The 24,288-nt window shown below is 39.4% G+C and overlaps 5 protein-coding genes across 11 annotated transcripts in view; 2 read left to right on the plus strand and 3 right to left on the minus strand.

The window, feature by feature from the left end:
- Nucleotides 1-1,902: 1,902 nt before the first annotated feature.
- Nucleotides 1,903-2,379, minus strand: LOC111792940 (sulfated surface glycoprotein 185-like). Its single transcript, XM_023674571.1, has one exon. The coding sequence runs from the start codon at nucleotides 2,377-2,379 to the stop codon at nucleotides 1,903-1,905; it is 477 nt and encodes a 158-aa protein (XP_023530339.1).
- Nucleotides 2,380-3,411: 1,032 nt separating this feature from the next.
- LOC111793681 (beta-amylase-like) lies at nucleotides 3,412-6,364 on the plus strand. Of its 2 annotated transcripts, XM_023675675.1 has the most exons (8): nucleotides 3,415-3,954; nucleotides 4,099-4,170; nucleotides 4,258-4,656; nucleotides 4,801-4,965; nucleotides 5,040-5,303; nucleotides 5,389-5,598; nucleotides 5,716-5,955; nucleotides 6,036-6,364. In XM_023675675.1, exons 1-8 carry the CDS (start codon nucleotides 3,739-3,741, stop codon nucleotides 6,228-6,230), a joined length of 1,761 nt encoding a protein of 586 aa, XP_023531443.1. In that variant the 5' UTR covers nucleotides 3,415-3,738; the 3' UTR covers nucleotides 6,231-6,364. The 2 variants fall into 2 exon arrangements, with proteins under 2 accessions (XP_023531442.1, XP_023531443.1); XM_023675674.1 differs by having other exon boundaries at nucleotides 3,412-3,954; nucleotides 5,389-5,955.
- Nucleotides 4,566-11,701, minus strand: LOC111793683 (transcription factor bHLH117-like). Of its 5 annotated transcripts, XM_023675682.1 has the most exons (3): nucleotides 11,177-11,701; nucleotides 10,680-11,074; nucleotides 4,566-4,675 (listed from the first exon to the last, which is right to left on the minus strand). In XM_023675682.1, exons 1-2 carry the CDS (start codon nucleotides 11,603-11,605, stop codon nucleotides 10,730-10,732), a joined length of 774 nt encoding a protein of 257 aa, XP_023531450.1. In that variant the 5' UTR covers nucleotides 11,606-11,701; the 3' UTR covers nucleotides 4,566-4,675; nucleotides 10,680-10,729. The 5 variants fall into 5 exon arrangements, with proteins under 5 accessions (XP_023531450.1, XP_023531448.1, XP_023531446.1 ...); XM_023675680.1 differs by having other exon boundaries at nucleotides 4,566-4,671; nucleotides 10,680-11,699; XM_023675678.1 differs by having other exon boundaries at nucleotides 10,680-11,699.
- Nucleotides 7,531-9,141, plus strand: LOC111793682 (STOREKEEPER protein-like). The gene has a single exon (XM_023675676.1). The coding sequence runs from the start codon at nucleotides 7,755-7,757 to the stop codon at nucleotides 8,964-8,966; it is 1,212 nt and encodes a 403-aa protein (XP_023531444.1). The 5' UTR covers nucleotides 7,531-7,754; the 3' UTR covers nucleotides 8,967-9,141.
- Nucleotides 11,702-12,671: 970 nt separating the features above from the next.
- LOC111793879 (histone-lysine N-methyltransferase ATXR3-like) overlaps nucleotides 12,672-24,288 on the minus strand; it is an 11,921-nt gene continuing 304 nt past the window's right edge. The window contains exons 2-21 of one of the 2 annotated variants that reach the window (XM_023675946.1): nucleotides 23,139-24,068; nucleotides 21,756-23,030; nucleotides 21,592-21,648; nucleotides 19,757-20,887; nucleotides 19,144-19,514; nucleotides 18,506-19,060; nucleotides 18,317-18,417; nucleotides 16,601-17,654; nucleotides 16,399-16,470; nucleotides 16,118-16,228; nucleotides 15,900-16,000; nucleotides 15,535-15,634; nucleotides 15,364-15,459; nucleotides 14,989-15,156; nucleotides 14,773-14,898; nucleotides 14,632-14,685; nucleotides 13,868-14,115; nucleotides 13,674-13,782; nucleotides 13,284-13,586; nucleotides 12,672-13,192 (exon numbers count right to left, since the gene is read on the minus strand). In XM_023675946.1, the coding sequence (XP_023531714.1) occupies nucleotides 13,016-13,192; nucleotides 13,284-13,586; nucleotides 13,674-13,782; nucleotides 13,868-14,115; nucleotides 14,632-14,685; nucleotides 14,773-14,898; nucleotides 14,989-15,156; nucleotides 15,364-15,459; nucleotides 15,535-15,634; nucleotides 15,900-16,000; nucleotides 16,118-16,228; nucleotides 16,399-16,470; nucleotides 16,601-17,654; nucleotides 18,317-18,417; nucleotides 18,506-19,060; nucleotides 19,144-19,514; nucleotides 19,757-20,887; nucleotides 21,592-21,648; nucleotides 21,756-23,030; nucleotides 23,139-23,952 (7,023 nt within the window). In that variant the 5' untranslated portion in view covers nucleotides 23,953-24,068 and the 3' untranslated portion in view covers nucleotides 12,672-13,015. Of the gene's footprint in view, nucleotides 13,193-13,283; nucleotides 13,587-13,673; nucleotides 13,783-13,867; nucleotides 14,116-14,631; nucleotides 14,686-14,772; nucleotides 14,899-14,988; nucleotides 15,157-15,363; nucleotides 15,460-15,534; nucleotides 15,635-15,899; nucleotides 16,001-16,117; nucleotides 16,229-16,398; nucleotides 16,471-16,600; nucleotides 17,655-18,316; nucleotides 18,418-18,505; nucleotides 19,061-19,143; nucleotides 19,515-19,756; nucleotides 20,888-21,591; nucleotides 21,649-21,755; nucleotides 24,069-24,288 lie in introns of both variants that reach the window. The other variant, XM_023675945.1, reaches the window with a different exon arrangement.

Genomic DNA, 24,288 nt, shown 5'->3' on the forward strand with positions numbered 1-24,288 from the left:
GACTCTATACTGTGGTGACGGTTCACCCACCGATTACGAGAACTGCATCACCACAACTAGATAAGTGATCCAACGACATCTTCCCAAAAAACGAGGTATGATTTTTGTCACTTGAAATATTCTAATACCCAAACAAAGATTCCTAGGTAGTTTAATGGGCTAAGTCAAGCTTCGACAGCGACACGCGACACCGTGAATAACATCTACACTTCCAACTTGTAACTACTCGACCAATAGTGTCCCATCCTCTAGCTTCGACCTTAGCTCGACAAGGGCGAAAGTTGACAAAACCAAGTTAATGGCCTAGTTCTATGTCACACGGACATCTCACCACTGGAAGAGATCCAACATCGATTCGGTTACAAGAAAGACTCCAACATATGGTACAATTCCGGCCAAATTCTTTGGGAAGAACCAAAATGGAGGGTTTAGATTCAACTTGAGGAACGTCCAAGAGGTGGATGATCCAACGTCGTTTATAGACCAAGTAAAGAACTTACTTGATGATGCCATTGTTGAGCTTCCATATTGGTGTGCAAATGGAGCTGAAGTTGGAGGAAGGGTGGTCGGTGGGAGATGTAACTTTTTTGTCGAAGTTGATCAAACTTCGATCCCACACGCCACGATTCCCACTTGATTGTCTTCTATCATTCAACTGTCGAACTAATAAAGAAATTTCGGTCATAGTCACTTGTCATTGATTACAATAGTCCAAGTCTACCGCTAGATATTGTCCCATTTAGACTTTTTCTTCCGAGCTTTCTCTCAAAGTTTTAAAACGCGTCGGTTAGGAAGAGGTTTCTGCATCTTTTTAAGGAATGTTTCGTTCCCTTCTCCAACCGACATGAGATCTCACAATCCACCCCCTTGGGGGCCAGCATCCTTGCTGGCATACCGACCGGTATTTGCCTCTTATACCATTTGTAAAAATCCAAACCTATCGCTAACTGACATATTTTAACAGCTTGAGAGAAAACTCGAAAGAGAAAACTCGAAAGAGAAAGCCTAAATATAACAAATATCTGCTAGCGGTGAGTTTGGGCAGTTATACTCCACATGAACTCTAACACTAATTTAGAAATTTCAAACCTTATTATTGTGCACAGTTGGCAGAGTACCTCCCCCACACTATACCCTCCAAATTTAGCCTCTGTCATTTAGCTTGTAGGGCATATACCTTATAAGCTTTGGTCAATGACTATCAAAACGTCTTTGTGGCCACCTATTGCAAGGGGTTAGACAAACATTTTCTGTTTCTATTCAACTTTAAGACCATAGAAATTAATTAAAAAGACGTCAGTAAAGTCAAATATAACTTAACCGGTTAAAATATACACTCTCAATTAAGATAATTGAAACTGAACTAATTAAAATTTATAGATTTTTCGAGCATTAGATAAAAGAAAGTTTTTGTTGTACCAAAGACATCAAATTTGTCTGAAAATCATTCAGTTCAGACAATGCAGAGAGAGCACCCAGTAAGCTTTTCAGTTGGACCATTGAAACTCATCAACTAAACATCTCAACTCAATTTCTTAGAACAGGTCATAGGTTCGAAACCCACATTTTTTGTTTTATGGCTGAAGAGAAATTTGGCCAAACAAATAACAGCGATGATATCATTGGGAGTGGTGTAAACACTGTAGACGACAATGATCAATGATGAGCTGTGAAACTGATACACTAAGAAAAGGGAACAGAAAAGAGAACAAAATATCACCGCTGATTCCTCTGCTTTTCTGCGAAAATTCAGTAAAATGGAACTGAAAATCCGTCGAAACTTGGACTCGAAATCTATAACGATTTACATGTCACTCCCATTCTCTACAAACCCATCTAAGAATTCAGGGGAAAAAAAATCAGGAAAGCTATAAATGAGCTAAATCAATTAATAAATCTATCTCAGAACTTCTTAGTGGTCTTAGGAATCGAGGATTGCAGCTGAGCATCCATTGGATCCGGACTCACCGATGTTGTACTGGGCGGAGTCAACGGCGCCGCCGCTGCGGTTTCTGGAGGAGGCGGAGATTGGGATTGCGGGGGCGGTGGTGGTAAGGGAGTTGGGATGGTAGCAGGCGGAGGTGGAGAAGCAACGTCAGGTAGAGGCGGAGAAGCCGGAAATCGATTTTGGGGTGGTGGGTTAGGATTGGAATCCGGTGGTTTTGGTGGGTTCTGCGGCTGATTGGAGGCGGCGCTGCCGGAAGGGACGGAATTGGGGTTGGGGAAGGCGGTTGGAGGAGAAAAACAGGAATCTCCGAGGCACTTGTGGGGTTTTTGGAGGCTGTGGCGGAAGACTCCAAAGGCTAGAACAAGGCCAAGAACAACCAAAACGGTGACAATGAAGATGAAGATCTTTGTAGCTTTACCCACATAACACATTTTTTATTTCCAGACTTCAAAAGCTCAGATTTCAAAAAAAAACACAGAGATCGTTGCTTCAGTAGAAAAAGATTTGAGATTTGGTTCCTTTTCGTCTTTTTCTCATGGCGGTTGAAGAAGATGAGCAAGATGAGAGAGAGAGAAAGAGAGAGGAACTGGACTGGGCTTTTTACTGAGTTGTAACTTGGAATGGGATCAGATCCACATGAAGACCATACCCCTAAGGTGGAGTGGGGCACCAACGATATAGGTAAAAGAAAGCCTGAGGGATTGGACTTCGAGAAAGCTCTGTTTGGACTTTAGAGGTAAAAAATGAAAAGGGATTTTGTTTGTTATTGCACCATCGCCTACCATGGCTGCCGAGTCACGAGCCCACCACGTACAGATATTGTTCTTTTGGGCTTTGAGAGATTTTCACAATCCTTACAAACAATGTTTCGTTCTCCTCTCTTGAGGGGCTCAACGTCCTTGTTGGCACACCGTCCGGTGTCCACCCTCTTGAGGGGCTCAACGTCCTTGTTGGCACACCGCCCGGTGTCCACTCCCTTTTGAGGGGTTCAACGTCCTTGTTGGCACACCGCCCGGTGTCCACCTCCTTGAGGGGCTCAGCATCCGTGTTGGCACACCGCCCGGTGTCTACCCTTTGAGGGGCTCATCATCCTCGCTGGTACACCGCCCAGTGTTTGGCTTTGATACCATATGTAACGATCCAAGCTCACCGTTAGCGCATATATTGTCCTTGGGCTTTTCTTTCGAGATTTCTTCAAGATTTTAAAAACTGGTGGAAGAGGCTTCCATACCCTTATTAATAATGTTTCATTCTCCTCCCTATCGATGTGGGATCTCACAATCCACTCTCAAACGTCCTTGCTTACACTCGTTTTTCTCTCCAATCAACGTAGGATCTCACATCATTCCACTTTAAGATAGAGATGAATAAGCTGTGGCTCTATGTCAGGCGACTTTACGTTTCCTCACTTTAAGATAGGCCTACAAAGACATCGACTTTGTTAACAAACTAAAAAACTAAACCATCATAATTTTGTCCAATTTTGAATTCTTCCAAGCTGTAACTATCAAAGCATCAAAATCTGAGCCTGACTTGCCTGGCTTGTGCAAGTCCCAACAAGACGACAACCAATAAAGCATCAAAGGGCTCACACATCTTCTTCCTCATCTTTTAACAATCATGGACTTGGACATGAACAAACTACAAGACATTTTCATTTCTGTTATGGAGAAGAACGTGTATGGATTGTGTTTCACTAGTTCAATCGTTATCCTAACCTGCTTTATGTGTGCATTCATGTTCGCTCACTTCCTATCTGTTCTAATAGTAGTAGTAAGCAATAGAAGGAAATGGCTTCAGAAACAATCATGACAAGTGTTGTGTGCCAAATGCATAGTGGAATCATAGAGCGAATAGTACCATGCAGTGGATATGTTCAAGGTAGATATAAATGTAAAGTGCAAGGAAAGAAGCTAGAACTCAACTGGTCTCTCCCATGTTGGTCTACTGCATCAAGGATCAATCATCGGATTTCGGCGTTCGAGGCAACTACAATAGAACCCGAGGTAACTACGTTCCAGCCTGTAAATCTTTCATGTATCAGGTACCTGAATTTGTGACATAGAAGGTCGTAACAAAAGCTTCAAAATAACACATTGAGAGTCACAAAATACCTTGGCAGTTTTCCATGGAACTTTTCTTTTGTGCAGGCATCGAGAAGCAGTCCTGACTACGATGAAAGGCTGATACAGAACTATGTGCCAGTTTACGTGATGCTTCCAGTAAGTTGCATACAGAATCCAGTATACTCGCATTCATCAGAGTCAAACAAGTTTAGTTTATCATTCTTCTTATTTTCATAACACCAGTTGGGAGTTATTACAACTGATAATGAACTGGAAGACAGAGATGGGATAACGAAACAACTCAAACAACTACGAGAAGCAGGCGTGGATGGCGTAATGATTGATGTTTGGTGGGGGATTGTAGAATCCAAAGGGCCAAATCAGTATGATTGGACTGCATATAGGAGCTTGTTTAAGATAATTCAAGGATGTGGTCTGAAACTTCAAACTATAATGTCTTTCCACCAATGTGGAGGGAATGTGGGAGATTCTGTCAATATTCCACTCCCCAGTTGGATTCTCAAAGTTGGAGATTCAAATCCTCATATCTTTTACACAAACCGCTCGGGAACCAGGAACCAGGAGTACCTCACTCTCGGAGTCGATAACCAGCCTCTCTTTCATGGGCGAACTGCTGTGGAGGTCAGTTCCTTGCAACTGTCTGACAGAAAAACAAATTCATTAACACAAAAAGAAACTCAAAATTGTCACGGTAATCAGATCAATTAGTACTGACACATATTTTACTTCGTTCTTTATAAAATTTCACATGATGGATCTCCACAGATATACAGGGATTACATGAAGAGCTTTAGAGAAAACATGTTTGATTATTTAGAAGATGGTCTTATAATAGACATTGAAGTGGGACTTGGTCCTGCTGGGGAGTTGAGGTATCCTTCATATGTAGAAAATCAGGGATGGGTATTTCCTGGTATTGGAGAATTCCAGGTAAGACTAGATATGGAGCATTTTTTTCAAGGAGACTTCCCTGCGTTTTGGTTTCAACTATTTTTCTTTTATAGTGCTATGACAAATATCTCAAAAGGGAATTCAAAGAGGCTGCAGCAACTGCAGGACACCCTGAATGGGAACTTCCAGATAATGCAGGAACTTACAATGACATCCCTGAATCTACAGAGTTCTTCAGATCAAATGGGACTTACCAATCTGACAAGGGGAAGTTCTTCTTGACATGGTATTCCAACAAGTTATTGAGCCATGGTGATCAGATCCTTGAAGAAGCAAACCGGGTTTTCGTTGGTTGTAAAGTTAAATTAGCAGCCAAAGTACGTCTACAAAGCAAATATTTTTCTAGATCTTTGTCATTATAGAAACAAGCACAAGAAATTGTCTGTCTTCTCATAAAAACAGGTAGCTGGGATCCACTGGTGGTATCATACGGAAAACCACGCAGCAGAGTTAACATCAGGATATTACAACTTGAAAACTAGAGATGGATATCGACCTATAGCAAGAATGCTATCAAGGCACCATGCAATTTTGAATTTTACATGTCTAGAGATGAGGAATTATGAGCATATATCAAGAGCTAGAAGTGGACCTGAGGAACTAGTTCAGCAGGTAAAGTATAATCAAGTTCATACAAGAAAGATCAAGAAATTGATCCCAAATTCTAGGAATGATTTGAGTAAGTTGCTCTTAAAGCAAAGTGACAATTTATTCAAATTTCTCCAACAGGTTCTAAGTGGAGGTTGGAGAGAAGGCATTGTAGTAGCAGGAGAGAATGCACTACCAAGGTATGACCACGCAGCTTACAATCAAATTCTTTTGAATGCTAGACCAAATGGAATCAACAAAGAGGGTCAACCGAAGCATAAGATGTTTGGAGTGACATACCTTCGACTTTGTGACAAACTCCTGCAGCAAAGAAATTTCAATATATTCAAGAGCTTTGTAATGAAAATGCATGCTGATCAGGTAAAGAATTATTCCAAAAAGCTATCAAATTCCTCCTTTCTGCTTTCGCACTCAGCTGGGTTGTCTTTTGTGCTTAGCAGGGTTACTGCCCCAACCCAAAGGACTACAACTGCGATGTTGTCCCACTAAAACAGTCGAGAGAAAAAATTTCGATGGAAGCACTTTTAGAAGCAAAGGATCCATTGGAGCCATTCCCATGGGATAAGGAAACTGATACTCCAATCGGTGGTCCTTTTGTGGATGTCTTTAATAGAATACTATACATATTTAAGTGAAATAAGAACCAAACAGAAGTGACCATGGGGATGCACCAAACTTTACTGTAGAGATCATGTATTTGTTCCTCCTGCTATTGTATAAAATTTATATGAAACCATTTTTAAGTAATAATCACCAGAATCTACATCAACATCCTATTAAATTGAACTAGTATTCTAGGGAGAAAGAATTAAATTATTCTAGATCTAACAACTTAAGGACTTGACACTTCAAAATAATAAAAGCAACAATAATAATTTGAAGTCGAAGCTTATAACTTCGAGAATTCTTTGTAGACGAACAAATGTCAAAGAAGTTGTTTACTTCCCAAACATATTCTCCTACATCTACATATAAACACCGGTTTATTAAGAATATACAAGAGAAACACTTGGAATTGTTGATTCATTACGGAGATGACTTATAACCAATAGTTCATTATCTAATAAATTTTTCCTCAATACAAGAGTAACTTCATCTTATACTAGCTTAGCCTATTTCAAATAAACTATTCGTCTAACAATAAATAACAAATATTTAAACTCATAATTGAAATATAATTAAGAAAAACCTTAAATCTCAACACTAACTGGGACGATTATCTATCACACCTACACATGCAGAAACACAAACTATTTAATATTTTAAGAGAATGTCTTAAATTCCTTAGAACTAGAAAAAACGAGCTTGATTTCACCTTCCTATAAATAAAGTTTTGACTTTGACGTGCTTTGTTATATCATGTCGTACTAAATTATCACTTCAAACCAATAAAATAAATTCAAGAATATTCTATCGACTAAAAGATTTCCACATGGTTAGAATCTTGAACAAAAATAAATAAACAATGGTTTGAAGTCCTTTAAACTAAAAGTCAAAAAGTTGTTTATATTTTATGATCATATTTAGGTTTCTTAGGAGGATTTCTAATCACAGATAATTTATTATAGTAACAGTGGCAACAGAACATATAATTTAGTATTACATTTAATTTATTAATTTCTAGAAGGCACGGATACTAATAACAAGTGAATAATCTTTTAAGAAAAGAAAATAAAATAAAATAACAATTCATAGACTTTTAACTATTTATAGATTTTCTTTTATTTTTCAATTTATTTTCGAGAATTTTATAAATGTTTTAACTAATAAAAAGAGAGTTCTTTTTTCTCCCGTTTCTCTCTCCTGTTAATTACTTATTTTTAAAGAATTTTAGTTATTTAGTTTACTTATTTATTTTAAAATTTTAATCAGCTAATTCAGCTTATTTTTTTTAGCAACAATAAAGTTCCATTTATAATATAATATGAAATATTTTTATTATTCACGTGCGTGAATAAATGCGAAAATTTTGTCCTATTCTTGCCTGTCACGTAACCTTGTCTCTTTAGGAATAAAAGGGTCCCACCAATAACTGTCTGCCACGTCATGATACTCCAACAGATCAAAAACCCTATTCCAACACTATAAATTAAATTTCTAACGCCCGCTCTTCCCAAAACCAGACCTCTTACTTTTCCTTTTTTTCCAAATCGATTCCAATGGCACCAAAGCGGCTCATCGATGATCTACCATCGGCTCATGCCGTCTCTGATGCAGAAGAAGAATCCGGTTTCGAAACTCTTGGAGAAGATCCAGAAATCAATAATCTAATGCAGAACTCTGAGGATGAAAACGAAGAACAAACCTATGAAGATGAAGAAGACGAGGAAGATGAAGAAGAAGAGGAAGACGAAGAACATGCAATCCCTTCTCCTATCGTATCTAAACGTGAAAAATCTCCTGAAAAAGATTTTGGCTTCGTTTCAGATTCCGATTCTGAGAAAACTCAATCCTCCCCTAGTGCTTCTGCTTTCACCATCAAATCGATTCTTAGAAAATCGGCTTTTGGGTCTTCTAAACCTAAGAAGGGTTCTCACAAATCGAGTATTGATTGTGCTATTGTCAAGCCTGTTGGTTCCGGGTCGAAGCGGCCGATTGAGAATAACTTTCATGGGAATGAGTTGAACAAGAAGAAGATCAAGAGGGTAATCAATGGCGAAGATATTGAAGAAGGAAAGAAAGTTTCTGGGTCTGGAATTAACAGGCTTTGGAGTGAGGATGATGAGATTTCTATATTACAGGGCATGATTGATTTTCAATTGGCAAAGGGGTCTGATCCTTATGCTGATATGAGCCAATTTCTTGAGTTCATAAAGAAGAATCTAAGCGTTGATGTGTCTAAGAATCAATTGATTGATAAAGTCCGGAGGTTGAAGAAGAAGTACAGAAACAACTCGGAGAAGGGAAGGAATGGGGACGACCCTGTATTTTTGAAGCAACATGAACATAAATCCTTTGTGCTGTCAAAGAAAATCTGGGGCAATGAAGCGAAAAAAAAACCAAGGAAACAAAGTGTGAAAGCTAGCAATTCAGTGTCTATAAGCTCGCCGAGAGTAGATATGGAAGCAGCAAAGAAAGAGGCTTTGAATGTTGAGAGTAAGATATTGCCAGAGGAGTTTCTATCTGAATTTCCATGGCTGAAAGCTTCGATCATGGTGGAGAATGATAAGTTCTGTTCAGAAGGGTTAATGCGGCTTCTAAGAGAAAGAATGCCATCAATTGGCAGTGAAAAGGCAAAAGAATTGGATGAAAAGTGGAGGAAATTGGGAGAGAGTGAAGTGGAATTGTATCTGAAGAAGGTTGAATTAGTTAGGGAACAATGTAAACTAATATTGGATTCAATGGGGAAGGCAAGGAGAGCAGCTAGCTAAAGCTAATCAAGGTAGTAACAATTACTTTCTTGAGTAAAATTTTTTTCTGCTCTGAAATTCTTTGAACTATGAGCATTTTGGAGTATACCTGTCTACAATGGCTAGGAACAGTTGCTACTGTATTTTTCTGAGTTTTAATATTTAATAGAAGATATTCCTTTTGGGTGTTTTTACATACATCTCTTTATTTCTTCAGCTTGTCTGCTTCATTCTGATTCCTAGTTTTTGGCTCACTGACAGCAATGGAATGGAAAAGTAGCCTCCATTCTTTGATGACCACCTAGAGAATATTCATAGTATTTGAGATATGTTTTTCAAATGCCTAGAATTTCATTATTTAATATTTGATCACTGCATACTGAGATTACTTCTGTATATTCTATTCTACCCTCTTTCTTCAATATCAGGAAGCTTTTAGTTTTTGTTACAATCGCTATTACTTTCCTTTTAGTTTCCCCAAAAAGTCTCATACCAATGGAGATGTATTTCTTACTAAATTCATAATCATTCCCTTAATTAGCAAATGTGGAACTCTCTCCCAACCATCTTCTACAATCCTCCCCGCTAACAAAGTACACCATAGAACCTCTTCTAAGGTCTATAGAGCCCTCGAACAGCCTCGATTAGAGCGTCGAACAACACCAGTCGAGTCTTTAAGGATTACAACTTCTTTGTTCGACACTTTGAGGGTTCAATTAGCATGGTTAAATTAAGGGCATGACTCTGATGCTATGTAGGAGTCACGGACCTCCACAATGGTATGATATTGTCCATTTTGAGTATAGGCTCTCATGACTTTACTTTTGGTTTCCCCAAGAAACTTAGTACTAATGAAAATGTATTCCTAATAAACCCATGATCATTCACCTAGGTAACCAACATGGGACTCCCTCCCAACAATCCTCAACAATTTTATTTCAGACCTGGAGTTTTTGTTCATGCATTAGAACTTACGAGAGGCAATCAAGGTTTTGTGTATGATAGGTATTTGCCTTTTGCCTTCTCTAATCTTCTTTTGGATCTATATACTTTTTAGATCAACCATTAGCATAGTCCTCACTTGATCTCCATTCCATAGAAAAATGTGATAGATTACTTGTGTACCATTGTCATCACAAGGCTTTTACCAAGCCCCTTTTCTCCACATATAATCCTAATTATTGCTGTGAGAAGTCCTAGCTTGTGGGTTTGGATCTTCTTTAATGAAAGCTTTGGTACATACATTGCCTTCTAAGTCGTGGGATTCTCAAAAGATCAGAATTGCTCATTGTTCATTATAAACTGAATTGTCCCAATCAAATGATCAAATCACTCTATAATAAAGCTTCATCATGATCAAAACTAGATGTACAAATGGTTATTGGGATTCCCCATTTATGATGATACTCCACATTATTAGCGAACCCAGAGTCCCAATGTTTGTTTCTACATAATCTGACACAATTTTTGTAGGGATTGCACTCAGATTATTGTTTTCCAATGAGTTCACAGTTCTGCAGTTTCAACAGTTCTTAAACATAGCCAAGCATTGAAATCAAGCAAACCAAGGATTTAAGCAAGTTCCTATAGACCAGTGCGAAGAAAAAACCAGAGCAAAATGATCGGATACCTATCTTCATAATAATTGGCAAAATTATATAAAGAAAAAACAATGGATCATGCTTTGTAAGGACCCAAAATGGAAACACGTAAAGAGAAATAAAATTGTAGTACCCGACGCGCCGCCTTGCTGAACAACACAACGGCGGAAATTGATCGGAAACCTAGGGCTTGTATCGGAACGTTGAGATCTGCTGCAGAAGAACTCTTTTCTCTGCGATCTTCTGGATAAGCCCCAACTGTTCTGCCGAGAAAACGCAACAACTCTGCGAACAAAGCATCGTCTGAGCGACCGGCGAGTTAACCAAAACTTGCAATAATTGGTTTCTGCTCAGCCTCTCCAATCCACCAAACACGCCGCTTATGTGGTGATTCGAATTAGTAGAAATGGCCGACTCGCAAGGCATGGATTGAAGAGCAAGGAGTTGCGCCTGAAGGAACTTGACGTACTTAAACGCTTCTTCAAGCATTGTAGAGATATCCATCTTCTTGTCCCACGGCAGTAGCTTCTGCAAGCAACGCGTCTTGTCGCTCAATTTCTGCCGACGCTGTCGAGCTAATGCGCTGCGAGGAATTTGAACACTAGGAGACACAGCAGCGGAGCTACTTACCTCACACTCTCGCATCATCGGCTCCACTATCTGCAACGGATTCCACACAGAATCGACTCGAGCACGCTTATTAAACGACGACGAACATTGCCCCAAAGAACGCAGGTCCGGCAAGTGAGGAAACGACGTCGAAGCATGAAAAACAAACGCCGTTTGTTCATACACATTCATCGGCTCGGATGATTCAATACTTTCAGCAACGAAGTTAGAGCTCGGCTGAGGGTACAACGACGTTGAAGCATCGGGGAAAGTAAGCGCATCGGAAATGTAGCCTCCTCCGAACAGAGACGGCAACAACAAGGGACAATAGTTCTGATTACCACCGGCGAGAAACGACTGAAGACTTACGCCGGAAAACATGGCGTTGAAGCAAGCATCATCCCAGACATTGGTGGAACCATCGTCTCCAGCAGAACTTTCCACCATCATGAGACCTAAAAAGACCAGAGAACAAGGAATTGTGTATACAGATATATATATATATATATATGATTTTGTAATGGGGAGGAAGAAGAAGACAAAAGGAAACAGAGGGAGTGATGACGGTGATTGGGGCCGTACAAGGAGGAATGTAACCGACAGGTGCAGGTGGCGGGGGGNTGGAGGAAGCATCGTCGCCAGCAGAAGTCTCCATGAGCAAAGCAAAAAACAGAGAACAAGGGATTATATTTGTATTTGTTGTGTATATCTAGAGTCTGCAAATTAACGTAATGGCGTAATGGGTTATTTGTAATGGTGAGGAAGAAGAAGACAAAAGGAAACAGAGGGAATGATGATGCGGATTGGGTCCGTACAAGGAGGATGTAACCGACAGGTGTAGGTGGGGGGGGGGACTGTACAGCTTCTTCCGGTACGCTTTTTTGTCGTTTTCTTCCCGCCGTTTCATATAATCGGACTTGGAAACTAACTAACTTCTTTCTGAATATTATTAAGTTTACTTTAATTCAATTTTTGGCCTTATTAATTTTTCCTTATTAGATGTGAAAATTTAAATATTAAATTGTAAATTTCATTTAATAAATGGTCCATGAAAATATTTTTATATCTATTTCTTTAATATAAAAGACAACAATAATTTCGAGAAATTATAGAAATTATAAAACCCAACTAAACGAATATTTACCATGCTAATTCTAGTAGATATTTTCCGTTTTGGCCCGTTACGTATTGCCATCAGCCTCACGATTTTAAAACACGTCTGCTAAGGAGAAGGTTTCACACAAAACCCTCTCCAACTAATGTGAAATTTCATTATTTCCACGCCCTTATAACTCTCCAACTTATGTGAAATTTCATCATTTCCACACCCTTATAAGGAAAGGCTTTGTTTCCCTCTCCAACTAACGTAGGATCTCCGAGTTCTTAACAAGATAAGCTAAGCTACGTTCATACCGACAAAAACTCCACCTACTACAAGTCATGTCATTGCTTTAAAAGACGATGAAAACTCGAACAATTCATCATCCACACGTTCGAATACGAGAGGAGAACTTGCTAAGCCTTTAAACTATTTCTTCTACTTTCATTTCTCCAATTAGAGGGAATAATAATGATTTACTAACCAAATATGAATTACAAAATAACAAAAGGAAGAAGAAATGAAGAAGAAGAAGAAGAAGAAGAAGAAGAAGAAGAAGAAGAAGAAGAAGAAGAAGAAGAAACTGTACAGAAGAATGGGAAGGAAGAAGCTAAGCTAGTAATGATGCTCTGGAATGATTGATGGCCAACCCCCCCAACTATTCAGGGCAGCGATGAACACTATAAATTGAGAAATCATTCCAAAACAATTTACACAGGATTGGGTAATGATCCTACCTCTACTCCTACAAAAGTTTTTTCTTACCGATCCCACATGGCCTGAAATATGGGAGTTCTGTGCTTTAGCCAATGTACCAAATCCCTCTCTAGGGGCGAGTTGTTCAACACCGCGTCCAGCATTGGGCTGCCGATCACCTTCGGGGAGTTCTTGAACGACCATATCCAATCCTTTGGCCATGGTCTCTGCGGCTGCTTCTCCTGGAGGAACCAGAACCAATATAGTATCGGAATCGTTAGCAAAAATCGGGCATCCGAATCAGTCTAGAAAAGGTAAGACAGATAGACTCACCATCCTTGACAGCATAAACTTAACAGTCTTTGGGCCATATACACGCTGCCGTGAAGGCTTCTGAATTCTGGCATAGAAGGAGGCTATCTCTGGCAAAGACAAGCACCCCCTGCTGGCCTCAGCCAGGCTACGATCTGGATCGATGTTTTGCTGGTTGTGCCAAAAAATTAGCTGCCCTAAGCAATAATTCTGGCCATACGTCTTGCGGTACTCTTGAAAACCCGTCCCTAATTTATCCAAATACTTGGGACCCAAGTCGAGTGAACTAATGTAAACTGGTGGGGAAGTTACAGCTTCATATTCCTGCAAGTAAAACCAAACATCGCCTCAATATTGTACTCGGATGAAGGCAGTTAACAGCGAATGCTGCAAAATTGTATACGTTCGTACCTGTATTCTAAAAAAATTCTTAGTAAAAGCATAAATATGAATCAAATCCGCAGCAGCATCGTTACGGGACTTGTATGTACAAGGAACGTTACGAACTTCATCTCTCAACCTGCAAAGAAGAAATGGAATGAATTCAAATAAACGTCCGATTTTATTGTTGTTTAAAGCATGGGCGGGCATATAAAGCTACTCACCACAATAGAGATTGTTGAAGTTCGTTTTGAATGTCATCAGAGTCTAATGGATCGTGGGCATGAATCTTGGATTTGAGATCAGTTATTAAATCTTCTTCAACATGTGGAGCCATACTCTGAAGCAGCTCCTCAACTAGCGATCCCTCTCCTTTCCATAGATAATATACAGCTTCTTCAGGACTAAGCCTCTTTAATGGAGGTGGAGCATTCTTTGGGTCGCCAAAAATGCATCTCATCACATATCTCACCTTCGGACAGAATTTTAAATGGTACATAAGTGAAATCAAACATACAAACAATACTCCTGACGAACAAGAAGAAGATGTGAAACAAAAAATAACAACACCGTTGGCAGATATTGTCCGTTTCGGCCTGTTACGTATCGCCGTCAGTCTCACAGTTTTAAAACGCGTTTGCTAGGGAAAGGTTTCCACACTCTTATAAGGAATGTTTTGTTCTTCTCTCCAACCGATGTGGGATCTCACAATCCACCTTGTTTGGGGGTCAGCGTCAGCAAGGACATTGGCCTCCAAGGGGGTGGATTGTGAGATTCCACATTAGTTGGAGAGGAGAACGAAACATTCCTTATAAGAGTGTGGAAACCTCTCCCTAACATACGCATTTTAAGAACCGTGAGACTGACGACGAAACGTAACAGGCTAAAACAGACAATATCTATTAGCGGTGGGCTTGGGCTATTACAAACAATCTATCCTGATTCAACCGAGTAACATAAGATGTTTAAAGGAAAAAAAGGTATTCACCTTGTCGAGAGTAACAGCCAAATTTTGTAGCCTTTGGTTGTAAACACCCTCAGCCTGTCAAGGGCATACAAGAAATTAATATATAAAAATAATTTCAGTGATATACTAACACAAAGCATATGGATGTAAAATTCATATTACCTGAACTTCAGCGTCACTCTTCTCAACATCAAGACAGATATCTGAAAAGTATTTCCTTTTCTCCTCCAAATTGTGTGTTAGAATCTCCTCAGGAAGCTTTGTTCTTTCAAAATTAATGAACCTCACCTGGAACCAGAATCCAAGGGTTGAGAAAATATGAATATCATATACACATGTGCCATAAGCAGCACCATGGCACCCAGGAAAGGCCCTTACCACACGAGCTGCATAAGCCACCAACCAATCAGGTAAACCCCCAAGTAAACAACTGCCCAATCCTGCCCTACCCAAGTCAAGATAATCCTCTTCTGATACTGAATTTAATTCACAGGCTTCTAGCATCAGTTGATGACAATCCAGAAGGCCATGCCATTCCTCCAATACCTGGTGGAAAAACAACTTGTCTTGATTAACTACTAGGGCCACACAGGAGATCAACGCAGGGAAATAGACTAAACAACCAAACTAACTGATACATTCGTAAATTGTGGGAACATGAAAACCAAAGATCTCTAAGCACGTGAAAATAAACATAAGCTGAAACCAAAGAGGTGCACGTCTTTTTTATGAAAAAAACCGTCCAAATATTACCTTCAGAAAGGCTCCATCACCAGTCAAATTCAAGTAGCTACCTCGGCAAACATGGCTTCCACATAAACAGACTGATGCTTCATATTCTTCCTTACTCTGGTGGAGTGAAAGGTAATATTAGAGGAGAATAGAACCACAGAGATCTCTATCAGAAACGCATTGAGGACATACCTCTGTTACGGAGTTATAATCGAATGTGATCTCCTCACCATACTGTATTTTGCGTAAGGTATAAATTCCAATCTGGTAATGACCATCTACGGCGGTAACTCTGCGTTTTAAAGCAATATGTTATATTATCTATGATTTGTAGAGAAGCAACATTAAACAGCAAGTCAGGAAGCAAATGCAGATGATATGGGGCAAGGTTCAACAAACTTATCAATCAGAAAAATTTAAGTTCAATCAAAGCAATAATCATCCTTCTAGGACACTTTCCAGAGAATTCTGGAAGGAAGATTAGTGCTAAGAATAATCTTCTAAACCATGAACTGCTAAGAAGAGGGAAAAAAATCTAGGCTTTTAAAAGAACTTACTTTGCTTCACAATTAGGTCGGCAAGAATGGCAAATGCGGCTTGCATAGTTTGCTTTGTGCATGGCGTCAACTACCACCAAATCATAACCGTCCCCGTCACCCTGCCAGAGAGAGGAGATTAAATACTCAACAAGGTATGTAGAATAAAGCATTAGAAACTATATATATGCTGAAACATGCATATAAAATATAAAAACAGCTGAGTTAAGTAGGAGCACCTTCGGTCTTTCTAAGTAGATATTATAAAATTCGGGAGCTGGGTCCTTGTCATTTTCCTGTAACGACCTAATTCCATCCTGCTTCTCGTACCATTTCCAAACAGGATAAACCTAAATAAAAGAGAGATGATAAACATGTAAGTACTGGCACATATAAGTGAGTTAACAAGATTTCAGGGGATATACGAAAGCAATATGAATTTTGCAACCATATCAATTTACATTAGATTTATTATCATAATGATCTCAATCCATAATCCTAAGGAGAACTGAAGGCATACCTCTCCCAAAAATTCAACAACGAAATCATCTTCTGCAAAACCTTCTTGTTTGTTGCATACAACACCCAGCCCCTAATCACACAAATCAGTAGACAAACAAAGAAGAAAGAACAAAAATTGATGTCAGAAACATTTGCAAACAAGTCATGTTAGTCGGATAAATGATCAAAAAGCGCAAGTAGTTAAGATGGTGTTTGCATACCTTCCTATAAGCAACATATTTGTCCTCAGGACGACTATGCATGGCCTTCAAGATACCTTGGCACAGTCTCATTGTTAGGATATCACATTCTTCCGCAGCAACCTTCTCGATTTCTTCAATAACGGGCTGTAAAGGATACATCATGGGAGTGTTTCCAGTGCCAGTGAAATGTATGGCCTGCTTATTCAAAGTGCGAAGCAGCACGTCTTCAATAAACAAATGTTTATCCATTAGAGACCAATTCAAATCTTCAGGCACTGAGTCCAGCAAAAGATTGTGTGTATAAGGGTCAATCCCATAAACTTCTTGCTCTAAGACCTCATCTCCAATTTTCTTTCGAGGTTTGTAGTCCTTGACTTCAGGAAGTTCCATATCTAACTCCTCAGTACCATTCTTCTGGGCATTTAATTTCTCAACATAGTCATCTGGTAGAGATACCCTCATCTTGCGTCGAACTTCCTCCTCATCTGCTATGACAACATATTCATCAATCAACTCATACTTCCTTGTGACAGGAGGAACAAGGCTTGCTTTTGTCATGCGGGCACCCCATTCACGGTCATCCATTGTAGAATCAAGTGCCTCATCAAGAATAAAGCATTTATCTCCTCTTGTTTCTCCAAGTCGACCTGATGAGAACTCCAAATCGCTTTCTGTATCTGAGACACTGTTCTCACTGTTACTCTTTTCATCTCCAGAAGACCTATCAAAATCGTCCGATGTTTCACTCTCAGATCCAATTGACTTCTTATTCAATTTGGATAAGCGTCTCCTGATTTCTCGATCAGATGCATACTCTCCATGATCTAAAGCACCATTTCCAAATATGGAGCCATTGCTCCTATTAGTGTATTTCCTTTCAGTAGCCATTTTACCAAGCCGTCTTTTGTATTTCTGAGCAGCAGAAGAACCAAATCTTGTAGAGTTGTCATCTTCCCAAGAGTTCACATCATCCCTCTCCAGACGTACCTTTGATTTCTTCTCCAAACGGGTGGCAAGTTGAATGAATAGCGTAATTATGTGATTCATATCTCCATCACCACGGCTCTTTGCTCTGCAACAACATAAAGTACAAACTTTATGACAGAAAATGCAGCAGCATTGAATGTGAACAACTAAAAGCTCCAGAAACAGAAAGAAGAATGGGGTTATTTAATTTAACCAAAAAAGCGTATTGAAATATATATATACACAAGGTAAAAGGAACAGAAAGCATATAGAATCAAAATATATCGGGAAAATAAATATTTACTGGATTCACAAAATTTCATTCACACAAAAATCGAAATAGAAATCATTTAATAACATTAAAACAGCAAAAACACAAAACAAAAATTTTATTGCTGGTTTAGAAATGAGACTCAACAAACAATGTTATTAGAGATAGAAATCCTTTAATAATAGTTTTTCAGAAACAGTATTCTCAGAACCTGAAAAGGTTAATAATTAGATTCTTTTATTGTGTATATATATATATAATCCCGTTATTTCCCAAGTTTAAATGTATCTTTTAAAGAAAGCACACCAAAATGGACTCCAGTTGACCATTTAATCAGATAACAGTTGTTCAAAATACGTATTTGCTTTCCTCATAATCCATGTTAACCTTTCCAGATGGATTTGGAATTATTACACAAGAGACTCAAATTAGTCCAGTGCCACGTAATATTGTTGCAAAATCAGTAAAAGGTCAAAAGGATTCCAAATCGAACATACTTTATCGCATCCCTGCACATTCGACTGATGTCTTCCTTGACAGAACAAAGCCCCCGCTTGACATAATAACCATTTCTAATTCTATCCTGAATTTCAGCAACCTGCAAAACATATTGAGATAAATTTGAGAACAAAGAGTAGCTATATTCTAAAAAAGAAAAAAGAATAAATAAAATTCTTATGAGGTACCTTGGGCACAAAGAATCCAAATGTATTGTCCTTCATGATCTCCTTCAGACTGGAAGCAAGAAATTCCACCATCCTCTTATATCCAACTTCTGATTTCTTAATGGACCATTGTCTCATGCGGGCATCTCTAGAAACAATTGATGAGGACCTTCTAGCATCAAATACTTTTGAACGCTTGTATAAGCTTCTGCGGAATAACTGATTTGCTGACTCCCTCTTATCCACACTCTCAAAATACTCCTTCAGCTCACCAAAATCATCCACGTTAGAACTAAGGCCCTTAATTTTAGAAAGAGAAGAAGATTTTTCAGTTATATGCCTAAGGCTCCTTAATTTAGAATGTCCTTCTTCGTTGTTTTTTGAGCCAATTGAACTTCTTTTCAACCAATTTATATTCGGGTAATTGGAGGACAAATCATTGAACTGACTGCAGCCTCGAACATCTATAGAGGCTAACTGAGGAAACTTGCCAAGAATCTCTTCAAGTACAACTGCGGTAACGTTGATGCAGCCAACTAGAATTATAAAATTGACCTTTTCTTTATTATAAGTGCTCTGCAAGCAGAGACATAAAATGAGGTTAGACTGAGATTAAATAAGCGACCCCATACAACAGAAGCCTTTGAAATAACACTTACCATGATGTTCAGGAACGTGGAATTTGTGCAGTTTTGACCCAAGGATGATAAATCAACCTGTCTAGAGATATCCTTATAAAACCGAACAGCAGCTCTCCAGTGCTTACAAGTTACAGAAGCAAACGATAGGGATTTAAGGTCAGACTGCAGAAAATGAAAAATTCGTGCCAGAATATGGCCATCAAGGAAACCCCAGGATTCCACCTCCAAACTTGTACTCCCTTCTCCATGGAAAGTGGCATCCACGCACAAATCCTCAAACGAAATTTCATCCTTTTGATGTTGATGCAGCAAATCCTCATCCACTTCACAATCGTCCTCACTTTCATCAAACACCACTCTGGCTCTTTTAGCAGAACGTGCACTGCCATCTGTAGTTCACAAAATCCAGCCCACCGCCAAAGTGAAATCAGAAAAATGACCAGAACTCATGAAATAATTGAGGAAAACATTCATAAGGAATAAAAGCCAGTTACTTATGTGGTAATAAGATGACTAGAACTCAATTAATAAGATTTAGGAAACAAATGGATAGACTTATAACAAAAAATTTAGAAAAGAATATTATAATCACAATGCTCACAATAACATATAAATGCAACTTCATCAATACCTGATTTCCAGTGCATGGTCTTCTCCATCTCCTTCTTTGGTTGTTTTGCATTGATCCATGGATCTAACACATCATTTATTGCTGCAGCGAACTCCCGGCTCTTGTAAGATTTCATAACTAATTCATGTAACTTTCCCCGAGTGTATCCAACAAACTGAGGATGTAATTCATGAAACACACTTGAATTTGAGATGAGACCACCAAGGGAAGTGGCCCCAGATACTGGAACTGGATCTTTTGTTGTTTCACCAAATAGTGGAGTTTTCTCCCTCTGAATCTTTCTTGCCGATTCAAAACATTCTGCAAGAGATGTAACTGGAACCCACACCCTATCAAATTTCCTGAAAACACTACTGTGCTTTTGAATGACACCCTGATCTGCTAATAACTGTAGCTCTGAAAACGACGCAGGCCCACATTCATGCCCAGCCCCATCAAGGTAATACCAATCACCTAAATGCAACTGTAAGTCAGCATATGAGCAAAGCCGATCTTTGGGGATGCTAATGAAAGCAGTAGTTTTCAAAAATCTCTCTGGACCTACATCTCTAGCAATTTTCAACTGAGAATCACCATCAGCTGACAACCGCTTCCCATCACTATTTGTAGAGAATAGCTTAGAAGACCTTGAATGCCCCTTACCCCTAACCTTCATACGAGGCTCAGAGACAAATGAACCATGATCCTTTACCACACATGCATTTATCCTGATAACAGGTAGCATAGTTCCTTTAGTTCCCCTCATTGTTAATGGTGTCCTATCATCGAGACAAGTAAATGCCCAAGGAGGCAGATCAAGTCGTTTACTTTGGGAAGGATAATACAATTCGTCTTTCTGATGCCATCTCGGATCCTCATAACCTGATTTGGACATCTGACACAGAGGAAAACCATCATTTAGAACAAGCTTCTTTCGAGCATTTCTTTCTTGGGCAGATTCATCATTTCTCCTCCAGTCACCACCCTTGCAAGACCATGGTCCAGAAGTCAAGTCACAGTCATCAATGCCAAAGTCCTTTTCTGATGTTACATTTGTCTTGGAACCAGTATCCGCCAATGTTGCATAGTCAGTAAATTCCAAAATACCATCGGTACTCTGATCAAGCTGTTCACCAACATGATCTGAGAAACCTGTGAAGATCAAGATTAAACATTGGAAGGAGCTGTATTTCACCCAAAACTGAGTCCAAGTATCAAAAATGAAATCTTTTATTTAAAATTGTTCTCTTTTCTTTTCTTTTTTTCTTTAAAAAAAAAAAAAAAAAAAAAAAAAAAAAAAANCACCCCTTTAGTGTGGAAGTGTGAGAATGCAGTAGAAAACCCTGAGAACGCACTTATAAATTGTCAATTTGCTCGCAATTTAGTTATCCTTCTTGAGATGTTTAGATCAGGTTGTGTGCAACTCAACTTCTCAAGAATTTTCTTACGTAATCAATGCTATGAAGTTGTTGCTGAAGGCAAAGGTCAAAGACCAGAAGTTAACTTCCTCAATGTTGGTTACATGCTAGGAACTTTGAACAGCAAAGCCAGATATTCATCACAGGGCATGGCATGTTACCTAACTTTCAGGGAGAGTTCTTTTTCCAAGATGCCATCATTACTCCCCTTTGTTTAATTAATACGTCTTTTTTAGAGATTTTTAATTACACACTTTTTTTACTAATAACAAAGGGAGTGTATATTTGTTTTCGCGCTTAGCATTTGGCTTCTAGCTTTTCGCTTAGGATTTTGGAGCGTGTCTTATGTTCCCCCACACAATTCTTTCACATTTTCATATAGTTAAATTCAATATCCCTAAAAACAAAAATGAAAGTTACAGAAGAGTTAACATATACCTTCGGAGATGGCCAATCTTTCCCATTGTCCACCATCAAAAGTCATCTGCAAAACTTCTGCAAGAAAACAAATCGACGGGGAAAATCAATAAATCTCCATGACCAAGGCAAGGAGGGATTTGCAGAAAAAATTGAGAAAAAGTGAAAGAAGTTAGATTAAGAACCTGCAATAGTTTCAAGTTCTCTGCCAGGAATAACAGTAATATCCTCTAACAAAGCACCAATCCTTTCATCAATGTGAAGATCTCCTAATGGCTCAGAAGTATCCGCACCTTCGTCAGAACATAAAATTGGCCCAGCAGTTGAAATTTGTTTTTGTTCAGAATCGCCACTTTGAGTATCTGTAGTATCTGCCAATAAATTGCCTGGAGCTTCAGGAGGGCTCACCAACTGAGTTACAGAGTCTGGTATAATGGATGGAAAATTTACGGTGACCAAAGGAGAAACAGCATTCTCGACGGTCACCCATCTATCACTATCCAAGTGCTTGATAAAATGATCCGACATTAAAGAACCTTCTTCAACAAGTGCCTTCAGATCATACAATCTAGAAGGTCCACGTTCCACACCATAATAATCAAGATAAAACCATTTACCAGTTGATGTATCAGTCACCAAGGGAGCATGTGGCGGGGTATCACAAATATCCATATCCTCCTCCATAGAAGGCAGCTCTTCAGGAACTCCATCCACATGAGGTTGTTCTATACAAGTTTGGTTTGGACTCTGAGACTTCTCCCCTTCATAAGACTTGCATTCACCAACAGTCTCCATCGATCCATTGGCATTTAGCTCAATGATCTTATCACAGGATTCTTTTGTTGTCACAATTGATTCCCTTCCATCAGGGTCCTTCGGTGTAGTCTTATCTTCCCGAGTTCTACTTCCATTGTGCGAACTGTGTTTTTCACTTCCTTTACTTCTTCTGCTTGTTTCTCTATGGCTATTGGACCTACTCCAATCAAGAGGTGATCTGTCCAAATAGTTTGGTGTTCGATCCCTACGACTATGACATCGAGCTCGATCTTGCGGGGACCGCTCTGTATGAGGACTACGATAACGATGGTCATAGTGTCGACTCCGATCATATGGTGATTTATCACGACCATATGGTGATTTATCACGACCATATGGTGATCTTTCACCAATGTATGGTGATCTATCCCGATGGGCAGGGCTGCGATCCCTGATATCATGATGCCGGGATTTTTCACGAGGTGACCTATCAGAATGACCTGGGCTATGCCCATGTCTGTTATAAGCTTCCCGAGATGAAGTAGAAGAAGATTCATAATGCCTTGACGAGAACTTATCAGATGAAGATACCCGAGAAGAAGACGAAGAAGAATTTTTACAAGACCTTTCCATAGGACGGATTGAATAATGATCAGAGTGGGCAGCTCTGCTGCTATCCTCTGAAAGCCTCCTGCTTTTTGACCCTGCATAATCCCCATAATCACCATAATGTTTGCGCTCAAAATTATCCGACTCTTGACTATAGCGCTTCAAACGATTGCTAGAAGAATAATCTTTCCCAAAATTCTTACCATCGCTGTAGTCATTCCTGTGAGAAACTTCATCGTTCAAAACTTTTGAACCATACCTCGAGCCTCTGTCTTGGCCAGTCTCCCACCTGGGTGTACTTTTACTGAGCTGATTGCCACTTCGATTGAGTTCTTTCCTTCTATTAACATCATCGGTTGGGTATTTAACAACGGGTGGCGTTGGCTCACGCACACCTTTGCACCCTCGGTCCTTGTCGGGCTCGTATCTGCGTGTTCTTGAATAACGAAATTCATCCTTCACAATATCAACTTTTTCCCATCTATCAGGAATGAACTCTCCTCTCTCAATTTCATCCTTAGCCAACCTTCTTGATCTACTCTTCTCTAAAACTATCTCCCCTTTCTCTAAATCCCCTCTTCGCCACTTTCCCCGTACATGCTCTCCTTTATCAGTCTCCGGTATCCTCCATTTTTCACTGTTCTCAATTCCACCTTTTCTTGACTTCTCCGTAACAAGCTCCCCATTGTCTAATGTTCCGAATTCACCCTCTTCAACTTCATCTTTCTCAGCATTAACAACGCCGTTTTCAGCATACCCAACTTCTCTGCTGCTCTTCCCTGCCTTATCCAATCCTGACTTTGTTCTTCCCAATTCAACATCCTTCGCTACGACCTCTTCTTTCTTCACCTTCATCTTCTGCTTCCGTTCTGCCTCACTGAATTTGACTGATGACTTTGAATTGAACCCATTACTCTTACCTGAACAAAGCATTTTCTCTGAAGGAATTGGATACGTCTCAATAACATGCTGCTGTTGTTGCTGCAAAGGTAGGCACGCGACGCCTCCATCGCCCATGGAAATCCCACCTCTATCACTTAAAACTCAAAACCCTAACTCTCCCTTTCACCAGGACTCTCGATGCTCATACTGCGATACCTTCAAATCCCTGAATCTTCCTCCAATTCAAAACACTGTATTCCAAAAAACAAAAACCAACACCAAAGTCAAGCCCAAGCAATGTAGGGTTTAAAAAAAAAAACAACAAAAATCAAAACGAACAACTCGCGAAATTCGCGAAACAAGTAATCACCCCCCCTCGCCTCCACCCAACAACAACCCCACTCTCAATCCGAAAAACCTATCAATTCAATTCCATAAACGTAAAAAGAAACCCATCCGAAGAGCAGAAAA

Source organism: Cucurbita pepo, chromosome LG04 (assembly GCF_002806865.2).
Source record: "Cucurbita pepo subsp. pepo cultivar mu-cu-16 chromosome LG04, ASM280686v2, whole genome shotgun sequence".
NCBI classification, from domain to species: domain Eukaryota; kingdom Viridiplantae; phylum Streptophyta; class Magnoliopsida; order Cucurbitales; family Cucurbitaceae; genus Cucurbita; species Cucurbita pepo.